General features: G+C 45.9%; 1 protein-coding gene across 2 annotated transcripts in view; it reads right to left on the bottom strand.

The window, feature by feature from the left end:
- Window positions 1-2,134: 2,134 nt before the first annotated feature.
- The window catches only part of LOC127238043 (protein FAM169B), an 82,355-nt gene continuing 71,683 nt past the window's right edge, over window positions 2,135-12,806 (bottom strand). For both annotated transcript variants that reach the window (XM_051206504.1, XM_051206505.1), the window contains 3 exons: window positions 11,496-11,627; window positions 6,292-6,395; window positions 2,135-3,596 (listed from right to left, as the gene is read on the bottom strand). In XM_051206504.1, coding sequence (XP_051062461.1) covers window positions 3,351-3,596; window positions 6,292-6,395; window positions 11,496-11,627 — 482 coding nt within the window. In that variant the 3' untranslated portion in view covers window positions 2,135-3,350. The remainder of the gene's footprint in view (window positions 3,597-6,291; window positions 6,396-11,495; window positions 11,628-12,806) is intronic.

Raw genomic sequence — 12,806 nt, 5'->3', positions numbered from 1 at the left:
GTTACCACACGATACAGTCAATACTAGACTGTCTTGAAATCTCCTCTGCCAATGGCATTAATACAAAACTCTTCAACTATGTTCAGGAAAATTTTTAAAAACAAGGACAAAAAGTAGCCACACTCTTTGCCAAATTATCACAAGAATGCTCTCTGTGCCACTTGCTAATATTTCTTTCCCCAGGAACTTGTTGAGATGGGCCTTCATAGTTCACATCATACTAAGCACTATTATCCTCCACACTCCTTCTAGGATGGTCCCCTAAGGCATGCTTAAAGCATTCAAAGTCCCAAAGTAGTCTACATTCCTCCAATCAATAGCACAGTCAGGATTGTCACAGCAATACCCATTCCTGGTATCATCTTATTGCTGCCATGAGACACCATGACCAAGGCAACTTATACAACAAAGCTTTAACTGGGAGCTTGCTTATAGCTTCACTATCATCATGATGTGGAATGGGATGGCAGGTAGGCAGGCCTGATACTAGAAAAGTAGTTGAGAGCTTTATATCCTGATACACAGGCAGCAGGTGGAGAGACTTGGACTTGACATGGGCTTTTCAAACTTTAAACCCCACCCCACCCCATCCCCAGTGACACACTTCCTCCATCAAAGCCATGCCTACCCCAGCAAGGACATACCTCCTAACTCCTCCCAAAGAGTTTCACTAACTGGGGACCTAACATTCAAATATATGAACCTATGGGGGGGGGTCCCTCATTCAAACCACCAGATAGATAGATAGATAGATAGATAGATAGATAGATAGATAGATGACAGATAAATAGGTGATAGATAGGTAGACAGATAGATGACCAGTGACAGATAGACAATAGATATAAATGATAGATATGACAGATAAATGGATGATAGATGACAGATACACGATAGATATAGATGACAGATATGACAGATAAATGGATGATAGATGACAGATAAATAGATGATAGATAGATATGGATGATAGATATAACAGATAAATGGATGATAGTAGATAGATATAGATGATAGATGACAGATAAATAGACGATAGACAGGTAGATATAGATGATAGATATGACAGATAAATGGATGATAGATATAGATGATAGATAGATAGATGATAGATAAATGATAGATGACAGATAAATAGATGATAGATAGGAAGACAGACAAATAGATAAATTACAGAATAATTTAGTAGGTCAGCTTTAGGTAGAAACAACAGCAGGATAACAGTTAAGAGCTCAGAACCCAGTAGTCACTCAGTTCTTGAGGCTGGTGCCTCAGCAATAGGAGTTCCTTGGCAATCGAGGAACTGCAAATTCAAATCAATAATCTTATAATTATTGTTCCAGCCAAATGTAGAACTCAGTCCCAAAGCCCATCAGCTGGTAGGTGGATAAACAAATCAACACGATAGATAGATAGATAGATAGATAGATAGATAGATAGATAGATAGATAGATAGATATCCATGTGGTGGAGTATTATTCAGTCATGAAAAAGGAAAGGAATGCTGATGCATGCTGTACTGTAGACCTCTGAAGATCCTCATGCTAAGTGAATAAAGTTAGTTGCCAATGGCTGCTAATATATGACTCCAGTCATATGACATGTTCAGAGCAAGCAAGTCTGTAGCCAGGGAAGGTAGGTGGATGGTGATGCCATCCTGAGGATACCTAGGGATGGTAACATAGTGCAAAGGGAGAGGGTAACTGACAGCAGGCTTTGGGAATCATTGGGGTGGTGGCTGACAGCACTTTTACAGTCTGTAAATTATATTAGCAACAGCTGTTTAAAAATAATAGGAACACTCCAGGCACTGTCGTCCCAGCCCTATGGAGATTAAGAGGGAAAGATGGCAAGTTTATGTAGCCTGGGTTACACAGCAAGACCCTGTCTCAAAGTGGGGGGTGGGGAGGTAAGTACATAGAGAAACTGAGTAATAAGCAGGTTTTATGATCTTTCATAAATCAGCTCACCACACATTGATACAAGCAAGAGATCCTTAGGACACTGTACAGAAGGAACCTTGCAGCACCCCAGTGCCGTGCCCTGTCATGGTGGGTGCTGCTCTGGGCCAGAGAATCTCCTATAACACTGTGGTCACCTTGAAAGTCTCAAAATGAAACTGTTAATACATACATGGTTTTTATTGAATAACACCTTTATTAAGTCCCAGAGATACTTAATGGGTTAACTTTCATCTAAACAGAAAACAAATCTTCACAGCACACGAACCATGTGTTAAAGGATGTGTGGGGTCCCACACCAAGCACCTCTCTGATGCTCAGTCCATTTCTTCAGTCTTCACAGATCCCACATGCAAATGGGGTCCTCATGGTGTTTCTGCAAGGAGCTGCAAGTGCTATTGCTTCCTCACAGTTGGGCCCTCCCTCTTTGCAGTGAGCATAAGAGGGATGAACACTACAGTGGATACTCAAGAGCATCCCTCCAGACAAAGAAAGCTCCCTGGGGCTTAGACCAGGCCTCAGTTACATCTCCCAAGCACAACACAGAGCTTGTCCAACAGAAAGCACACTGGGTGGATGGGAGGGTGGATGGATGGATGGAGAGTTGGACGGAAGTAAGGGAGGACAGACTGGCAGAAGATATAGAGGTGAATTGGGAATTAGAGAGATATAAATTAAGTAGACAAATATAAATGGATAGAGGAAGAGGAAGAGAGGAAGAGAAGAGATGAAGGAAGCAGGAGAGAGAGAAAAGGAGAACTGTGTGTATGTATATATTCATGTACTAGAAATGAGCAGATGGGTGCTTTGATGAATAGATAAGTAACTGAGGTCCCACAGCACGTGTCTTTTAACCATTCAGGAAACATAAAGTACCAGGATCAGCTTTCTCTGGCAGAAATCCTACCTCATGTTCAGACAGCTGAATCCAATAGCATTGAAGGCAGCACAGGCACTATATTGGGCCAGAAATAGCCCAAGGCCCACAGTGGGCACCATCTGGCCCTGGAATAGTGGACATTATGCACCCCTGGTGTTTGCCCTCAAGGAGTTCTGAAGTGACTGACAAGTCCCAGAGAAGGAACTTGTCTCCCTGAAAACCTCTGGCGTTGAGTTCTGAGGTTACAACGGAGATGAATGTGTATGATGGATGGGTACCATGGCAATTCTCTGAGTCTATTTCCACTAAGGGACTCCTTCACATGGTCCCATGCATACCATACTCCTGGGGAGTGGAAAACATGTTACTTTTAACAAGTAAGCTTCTAGGGTCTTGGATTTGCCAACAGTTGCATTTGGCTTACCAGAGCACTTCTTCAGACACCCTTATCCCAGAGCCTATGAGGGAAACAGAGGCAGGCGGGACCCATGGACACCATCCAATACCAGAGACTAGCAGGACCACATGAAACCCTCAGGCTCTGATGCCGGTGAGACCAGATGAACCTCTGAGGAGTTTGGAGCTTCCCGTACATGCTTCTGCCATGGCTCACCAACCAGCCCAGTGACTGCCACTGTCCTCTTGGCTCCCCTATCCTCTGTCTCATCCCAGGAGGGTCTCAGGAACATCCCAGAATCCTCCTCTCTTTTGACACATTCTTGGTCATTCTGTGTCTCCTGTCCTCCAGTGATCCACTCCTGAAATCAGAAAGTAAGCCAAAGGCATTCATCTCAAACACTGTGATGAGGTCATCCTGAACAGTGCTAGACACCAAGGGCCTGGGGTGACCTGGCTTATCCCTATACTTCATGCTGAGATCGGAAGGGATAAGCTATGTTCGAACATAGCAGCTAGCCACAGGGAAATGACATTTTGTCATGGGTGCACATGTTAACCGGATGGACCCAAAGGACAGCCCAGTCAAGAAGATTTGAGTAAGGTTAGAGCAGAACAAGGAAGCTGAGTAGTCAGCCCCAAAGTGTGAGGGATGAACAAGTTCAGTTAAGCACAAGTCAGAATACTCTAAAACCACTCAGGCCATCCTGAGCGTGCCATACTTCTCACGGCATTATCATGTACAATACTGAACAATTGATGTGATATTTATACCACACTGGGTACCCAGGTTGTTGAGAGATGATGTCATGTGTTTGGGAGGATGAGTAAAACAGGAACACTATTTTGCATAGAGGACTTGAGCATCCAACTTACAGCTTCCAAGTAGGGTCCTGAAACCAACTTCTATAGACGCCAAGGCACAACTATACGCTGAAAGGTGGATGGCAGTATGTGTGTTGTTTGCCTGTCTGCTTGCTTGCGAACTCTCCATGAAGCTAAAAACGACCTGATCTTCCTGTCTCTTCTTCCTTAGGGTTTGGATTCCAGGTGTGAACAACCATACTCAGTTTATATAGAGCTTCATGCATGCTAGGCAAGAATCGACCAACTGAGCTACATCCCAGGCCTAGCTTAAACTGGGTTATGCTGTTTGAGAAAAGCTGCTCGTAGAAGCCACAGGTTATTGGATTAAAATTCCAGTGCTAGGGATAGGCTACACCATATGGGTATTCTACAAGCTACACCACTGACGGACCAGGCTGGATGGCCCCAAGTCTGTTATGGCCAGCTGCTTTATAGCTGGCTATGAGGCCTGCCCTACAGGAGCAAATTCACATCTTGTACTGGAGGCCTGCTCAAAAGTATGGCCAGGGTGGGTCAGAGGCCCCAGTGGCAGAGCTACTGCAATTGCTTTATTAAATGGGCATGCTGTGCCTGTTAAATTACACATAGGATGCCACTGCTAGCTTTGCTCAGGAAAATCTTCACCTTGCAGTAGTAGGTGATAACCACAGACTTGCAAGCGGTCAACATGCAGAGAGTGAGTGGCAGATGTGTTCTCAGCCTCCAATGTGACATCCTACCACCTCTCCAGGACTCACAACATGGAAAAGAATGTATCAGTCAGGAGGAGGAGGTGGAGTGCAGTGGGATGATGTCTTCCAGGCAAGACGTGGCCATTGCACTCTATTCAGCAGCTCTGAGTGCCTATGCAGAAACTACAGAAGACTGGGGCTCTCAACAGCCAGTGATGGCAGCAGAAGGGCTCATGACCACCGCCCCCCCCCCAGGATTTATAGGCAGCTACTGGTTGAAGGAAGGGGATGAGACATCCTTCAGTGGTGTCGCAGGAAGGTGAAAGGAGGGCCAATCAGGAAAAGCAGGAGAGCCAGTGAGAGGGGACAGTAGCACAGAGGATAACAGGACAATGACTGTGATCAAAATACATCATATACTGAGAAATATTATAATAAAACTCACTGAGTATGAGTCATTTATGCCAATGTAATTGTTTTTTATATTTTCCAACAGGGTTTCTCTGTGTATCCCTGACTGGCCTGGAACTCACTCTATAGACCAGGCTGGCCTCAAAATCAGAGATCCACCTGCCTCTGCCTCCGGAGTGCTGGAATTAAAGGTGTATGCCAGCATCACCCAGCACCAGAATATTTTTTAAGTTGGTATTCTGCCTCTGAGTGTGCAGACATCGCCAGACATACAAGCATACATTCAGATACTCCAGAACTCCTGTCCCTTCCTCTAAAAGGAAATTTTAAAACTTAGTGACCAGACGAGGCCAACTACTACAGCCTCTGCTCGGAGCCCTAGCAGAGCCCTAAGATAGCCCAGCATTCTGTCACAAGCCAAGAACAACAAGAGCCCCTTTCTGCCAGGTAGCAAGGGCTGGTCAAAGAATTAGTACAATAGCTCATGCCTCTGTGAAATCTCCTACCTCCAAACAATCCACCAAACAGGAGCTGTGTTGCTTCTCATGTACAAAAGTTTGGTTTTAGAGTTGACTCCTTAAGGATTTGAGAGCAAAGACCCGGTGCTGGCTCCAGGAAAGACTCCAAATCTTATCAAATAATTGAGCACCGAGGTACTCAGAAGGACTCTGTAACCTTCCTCCTCCCCTCCCCAAGACTCCAGTCACTCTGAAGGACACAAAGACCTAATACCACCATTTTCTTTCTAGCATCCAGACTGGGGAGGCAGGAGGGAAGGAGCAAGGGGGATTCACCTTGCTTTTGTTCTGGTCTATGGCCAAATTTCAATTCATATTTTTCAGGGGCCAGTTTCCTTCTGGTTTCATGAATGCTCATCCAGCTGAGAGAGAGGACCACAAAAAAGTCTAATTATAAAGATTCCTTACCCCCTTCCTTCTTCTATCCCAAGATAAGGAGATTTTCAGTATTAGTCAGCATCAGCATGGCCCTCTGCCAAAGAGGAGCCCACAGCCTGGGTGTCCAAGGAGCTGCCAGGCAGTCACTAAAAAAAAGCAAGGTGGCCGCTAGGGAGACAGGAAGACTGTGGAATAACATGTCAATACTGTACCTTACGGATTTCTCCATGATCAAACTGTGTGGGTCCAACACCCTGAAAAGGCTGCCTGGGAGTATTTGTGCCATCTTCAGAAGATTCAGGGTGCACTGTGGTCCCTAAGAAGAGAAGAGGATAAACAATGGGGCTGGCTCCCACTCAGGACCCCTCCAACACACTGAGGCTGGGGCCCCCATTCCACCCTTTTAACCCCCACTTTGGCTTTGGCTGGAGTGTACTCCTGTGTGGAGAGCTCCATGGTGCAAAGGAACAAAGTGGCAGGAGGCTCAGGGCTGGCGATGCAGCTCAGCTAGGAGAATGCGGAGCATGCACCCCGATCATCGCACAAACCATGTGTGGTGGTGTACACCTGGAATCCCAGTATTCAACAGGAGTGGGTAGAAGGCAGAAGTTCAAGTTCCTCTCCAGAAGCGTAGCAAGTTCAAGACCAGCCTGAGATACTTGAGTCTGTCTCATTCATATATATATATGTGTGTGTGTGTGTGTGTGTGTGTGTGTGTGTGTGTGTGTGTGTATAAATGGTGGCGCTATTCAAGCATTTCCCAGCTGCAAGTGGTTGGGGGATTTGTTTATCCGAGTATCTTCCCAGGTCCTCTCTGCTCACTCTTGCCAATACTCACAGCTAACCAAATGCCCCACCCCCCACTTGCTGCCAAGTCAGCAGCAATTAGGAAAGGGTGGCTTCCTTCCCTGTCCTGTACTCTCTAATGCCTAAGAAAGTGCCTGTCTGCACGGTGAACTGTTACCAGATGGAAGAACCCATGAAACAATGGCTGGGTGGATGGGGCAGATGAATACATCTTCAAGTTCTGATATTTTTATGTGCTACGAGATAACTTGTGCTAGCAAAAATCAAATGCTTACTTGTATTTCATTCCTAACCAATTAATGCCCCATAGGTTTTCACTGTTGTTTTTACATCCTGACCGCTATTTCCCCTCCCCCTCCTCCCTTCCAGTCCCCCCTCACCTCCCTTTCACTCCTCCTCTGCTTCTCTTCAGAAAAGGGCAGATCTCCCATGATGTCAACAAGCCATGCTTGCAGTGAGCCTGGCATCTCCTCTATTAAGGCTCGACTGAGTAGGAGGAAAGGGTCCCAAAAGTCAGAGACTGCCCTGCTCTCACTGTTAGAGGTCACACAAGAAGACCAAGCTACACAACTGTGACATACATGCAGAGAGCCTAGGTCAGTCCCATGCAGGTTCTCTGGTTGTCAGTTCAGTCCCTGTGAGCCCTGGTCAGTTGATTGTGTGGGGGTTTTTTTGTGGTGCCCTTGATACACCGGGTCCTACAATCCCCCCCCCCTCCACTGGATTCCCCAAACTCTGCCTAATGGTTGGCTGTGGGCCTGCACCTGTAGGCTCTATGGTAACTATTGGGCTATAGGCACCAATCTAGGAGCTTAACAGATTGGGGGGGGGGGGCACAATTTGGGCAGGTTGGTTTTTTTGTTGTTGGTTTGGTTTGGTTTGGTTTTGCTTTTGCCAATCCTATTTGGTTCTATCCTATGTCTCTAGGATAGCCTTGCCTCTGGGTCCTGGGCCTCCAGGCTCTCTCTCATGATATGGGTCTCAAGCATAATTTTTATACACTAGTTGGGAAGGTACGAATCTGGGGAACCAGATATTCAGGTACATCAAAGACAAGCAACTGCTGCATTTCAGGACGGCGATGCAGAACAATGGCCACAAGAGGGAGCCATAAAACCTGCCAAAGAACAGCATTCAGCAAAAATCACCTCAGCAGGTTGCTTTGGCTCTCCACACTCCCAGGCATACTGGATCATCATAAAATTGCTGTTGCTACTGTATTATGCAATGTGTGGCTAATGAGAGCAAACTAGAACAAGACCATGGCTCCAGTTTGCTTGCCCTCCAACTTAGAAAAGCAGGCCTGCCTTTCCATCTCAAATTATTCACCTCTCCATATACATAATCCATCTAGCTTTCTTATTTCTGCTTTATAGATAAGTGTAAGTTAAAGAAATCATTTTTCCTGTGGATGATAAGTGCATCTGGAAAAAGAAAATTGTGACCCTTTAGAAGGAAAAATAATTTTTGAGACATTTGCAATGATTTCCCACCTCCAGTAACATTTTTTTTTCTTTTTTGCAAAAGAACATTCCCTTGTTGACATATTCAATTTCATCCCCTCTAGTAAAGAGACTTCAGGCATGTGCAGACTGATGGGGAGATCACATCAGAAGGAATTATGATCCTATCGGTCAAGTTTCAAAGGTTTCCCATGTAACTGAGAACAGGGGGAAAATGCATTTCCCACAAACTTCGTCTCTCAAAGCGTCTGAAAAAATCCAAAAATCCCCAGGGTCATTACAAGCTACAGATGTTATCAGCTGCCAGGGCTGTACAGACTTTAAAAAGCCCACAAATGAAGGCACTTCGCACACAGGTTCTCAAGCATTTGCAGGGAACCCAGGGGCTCTCCCTTTGAAATGTGTCTTTTCATGGCTTCTCCAAAGTCAGAAGCCATGGACTACTTACACATCCATTTCCATCACACACAAAGTGGTGGGGACCCCTAAATCAGAGCTTCTCAATCTATGGATCAAGATCCCTTTGGGGGCTGAATATCAGATACTTACCACTCATAACAGTAACAGAATTACAGTTATGCAGTAGCAAGAAAATAATGTTATGGTTGGGGTCACCACAACATGAGGAACTGTACTTAGGGGCCACAGCATTAGGAAGGTTGACAACCACTGGTCTAAAATAACTGCCTGGGAACCCTGAGGGTAACACTGGAAACAAACCAGGGTTTTAAGGATGAAAAGACCCTTAATTTTTTTTCTCAAAAATTACAGAATTTGAGTAATCTAATTGTAACCTAATTATAGCAATGGCTCTTGTTCCTGCAACAGACTTCTGGAACAGTCTCTGAAGATCCTCTCATTTGCTGTTTGGAAGTGGGAGTTGGTGACCCTCAGAGTGGATTAAAGTGACAGGTTTGGCATCCGATTTCTAGACCAGCTTACTTCAGACAGACCACACAGACTCCCAGCTCTTGAAATAAACCCCCGGTGGGATTATCCATCAGGAAGTCATCTCTCCAACTAGGACAAAGCATCCTCCTCCCCACCCAACCCCTCTGGCCAGGCAATTTTCACATTCCGACATGCATTTGCTTTTTCCACTCCCAGCTAAGGAACAGTGGCATGAGCCTAAGCACAGATGTGGACCTTCATTTGTGAAGCTATAAACCTGTGCTGATGGCCAGCGCCATGCCCAGGGGCACAGGCTGGCTTCCTTTCCTTCCTAACACAATGCCACAGGGCAAGCCACTTAACGGCCTCATTAGGATCACAGTCGCAGACCCGCCAGCCTCCTTCCCTGGCACTCCTTCCCCTCACAAATAGCTGTAAGGGCCCATTAAGCCTTACAGCTGAGGGGAGCCATTAAGGCAAGACCTATCACTATTACCATCAATAAGGTCTCAGGCACTTGCCTGTCACCACCTGAGTTAAGTTAGTCACCCATGCAGAAAGGCAGCCTACACCTCTGGCCCACCCGCCCCTAATGAGCTACCTCACCTGCTTCTGCAGAAACATCCTGATGAGTGTGATGGATGCCCACATCATGGAGGAGCGGGGCTACTACTTTAACCGAGGGCAGTACATCTAAACTGTTGGAAGCTTGTCTCCTGGAGACAAGTGGCACCTGTTGGTGAAATGTCCAGGCACCTAAGCCCCATCCTGCACTGTAAAGTGAGATCTTCCCCATGTGGGAGTCAGAAAAGCCACCTTTAAATCCTGGGATAAGCATGTTTGCATTCCCGTCTGGCCATCTGAAGGTCCTGCCTCCCCTGGGGTACCTGCCCTCAAAACCCTACCTTGCTCCTTGAAAGATCCCTCTATCCAAACCTCACTGACAAGCCAGGGCATTGTCTGGAGCCAACAGAGAACTAAGGCCAGCAGGGTCAACAGGAGACGAAGTGTCCCTACAGGGAATCACAGCTCTGCCATTTAAAAGGATAAAGATGGCTGTCACCTCCTGTGCTCACACAACTGAACTGTACCAGATCAAGCCAGCCAAAACCAGCATGGACGAAGGAAGAGCTGACAAGGTCCCTGGGCTGTAGTTGAGAAGTCATTGGAGGTTAGTTGGTGGTGGCTGAGGAAGGATGGTTATTTTTGTTTTGTGGCCAGTTATAGATTGCCTATGCCCCAACAGTTGACCCCACACCCAAACACATACAGGCAGCACTAACTGGATGCAATGAAATACAAAACTTTTAAAATGATTTTGAAAAGTGGATGTGAGTAAAGTTAGGAAGGATGGATATAATCCTAAGGCATTGTGTACATGGATGAAAGCCACACAAAAAAAAGTAAAAATAATAGTGAGATGATGCAGGGCTGACATTAGATGGCTCAGTCAGCAAAGTGAATGCTGTGTAAGCATGGGGATCTGAGTTCAAATCCTCAGCACCCTCGTAAAAGGCATGGTGGCTTACTTCAGTAACTCCAGCATGGGGGGTGGGGAGTAGTCCTTGGTGCTGCTCAATGGCTAGCCAGTCTAGCTGTGAGTGCCAGATTCACTGAGAGATCTTGTCTCAAACTTTAAAATGGACAATGACAAAGGAAGACACCCAATATCAACCCTTGGTTCCCGTGCACATATGCACATAACTCACAAACATGTACCACACATTCATGTACACACATAATGATTTACACAGCACTATGCAACATTACTATATGGCCATGGACACAGCCTACACAGGGGAGACTGAAGACAGGGTTATCACAGCAAACCTTAGTCATCTTTGGAATTCCCAACCATGTGCTGCACATGCTACTCCCTCAAAATAGCGTGTGCATCTGATCCTGAGCCACACAGAGGAACAGAAGATGATCTTTGTAGATGCTTATCTAGTAGTTGGTCTATGTAGTGGTCTATCTATTAGCTGATCTATCTAATAGTTGACCTATGTAGTGGTCTATCTAATTAGCTGATCTTTGTAGTGGTCTCTTTAGTCTAATTGAGGTTTCCAATTCCAGATCTGAGGAAGAACTTTTGGAGCCATGCAGATGAGATGGTCATGGGTAAGAAATACAGAACATATGTCCCAACTGGATCTCAGCCCCTCTTCTTGAAAAGTAACATCTACATGAATCAGACTCAGTCAATGGAAGAAAAACTAAGGTGACTAGACCTCTGAGATGTCCATCCCACTCACCATCTTGAAGTCTTGTCTCATGAAGATAAACCTTGAGCCAGATGTTGTCACGCTGGTCCCAGGACCCTGGGGGCTCTACCTCCCACAAGCGCCCTCTCTCACCTGGACAGGTCAACAGGAACTGCCTAAGGACTGGGAAGAAAAGAGGAAAGCCATGAGTCTGACTCCTGCCCAACCCAGTTCAGCCAGTGATCTCTCTCTGGCTCCTTGCACACGGCCCTTCCATCCCTTCTGTGGCTACCACACACACACCATCTCAATACTGACTCTGCTTCACCAGAACCCCTTTCACCAACTTCCCAGGGTCCAGAATCATCCCTGTTCATCTCACACCCCACTTCCATCCATCATGCACTGAGTTTCCAGGGCACCAAATCCAAAGATGCAACATTTACATAAAATCAGGCATGGTGTTTATAGTCACAATACATACATCTTCCTGTGTATGGACCATCATCTAGATGCCTTTCAGCTATGTAGATGCCACATCAATAGCTACTAGACTGTGATGCTTAGGGGACAATGGCAATGGAAAGGTCTGGACATGTTCAGTGCAAGTGGCGTTTTTTTAATGTCCTCAAGCCATAGCCAGTTTGAGTTCTGGGAGCAGACTCCTCAGACATGATGAGCTGCCAGTACCATGGCAATACAAGCTGATTTTTCAAGGCTCTGGAGGCAAGGTAGCTTTGGTTGGGATGCCTGAGACCTCTCCCCTGAGCTTCCTGTGTATTTCCTCAGTGTCCTCTCATGGCCATGGTCATGTGCACCCCTAGGGTCTCTCTTCCTGTGCCTGTGATGGATATTCTTGGCTGTCAGCTGATTACATCTGGAACTAAAATGCAAATGGCACACCTGTAAAGGTTTGGTCCCCCCCCCCTTAATTAAATAATTTAAAATGGGAAAACCAGGCCTTTGTAGTGGGACAATGGAACCACCTTTATTGTGAGCCACACTTTCTGTTGGTAGAAAGACATGGAAGAAGGAAGCTTGCTCTGTTTGTCTACTTTCTCTCACCAGCAATCACATTCCTTCACCAGCATTAGCGCATACTTCTTCAGGGGTCAGGCGTATATGGAAAGCCTCATGGACTAAACAACTGTGAGACTCTGCCTTCATAGGTAGGCAGCCATTGTTGGATTAGCTGGACCACCACCTGTAAGCCATTCTGGTAAATTACACACACACACACACACACACACACACACACACTAATAAATCCCATATGTGTGTGTATGTATGCATGTATGTGTTCATTCTATAAGTTCTCCCTAGAGAACCCTGACTAATACAGTGCCAGTCACTTGAGTTAAG

The sequence above is a fragment of the Phodopus roborovskii genome, unplaced genomic scaffold, assembly GCF_943737965.1.
Source record: "Phodopus roborovskii unplaced genomic scaffold, PHOROB, whole genome shotgun sequence".
NCBI classification, from domain to species: domain Eukaryota; kingdom Metazoa; phylum Chordata; class Mammalia; order Rodentia; family Cricetidae; genus Phodopus; species Phodopus roborovskii.
This window is presented reverse-complemented; position numbering and strand designations above follow the sequence as displayed.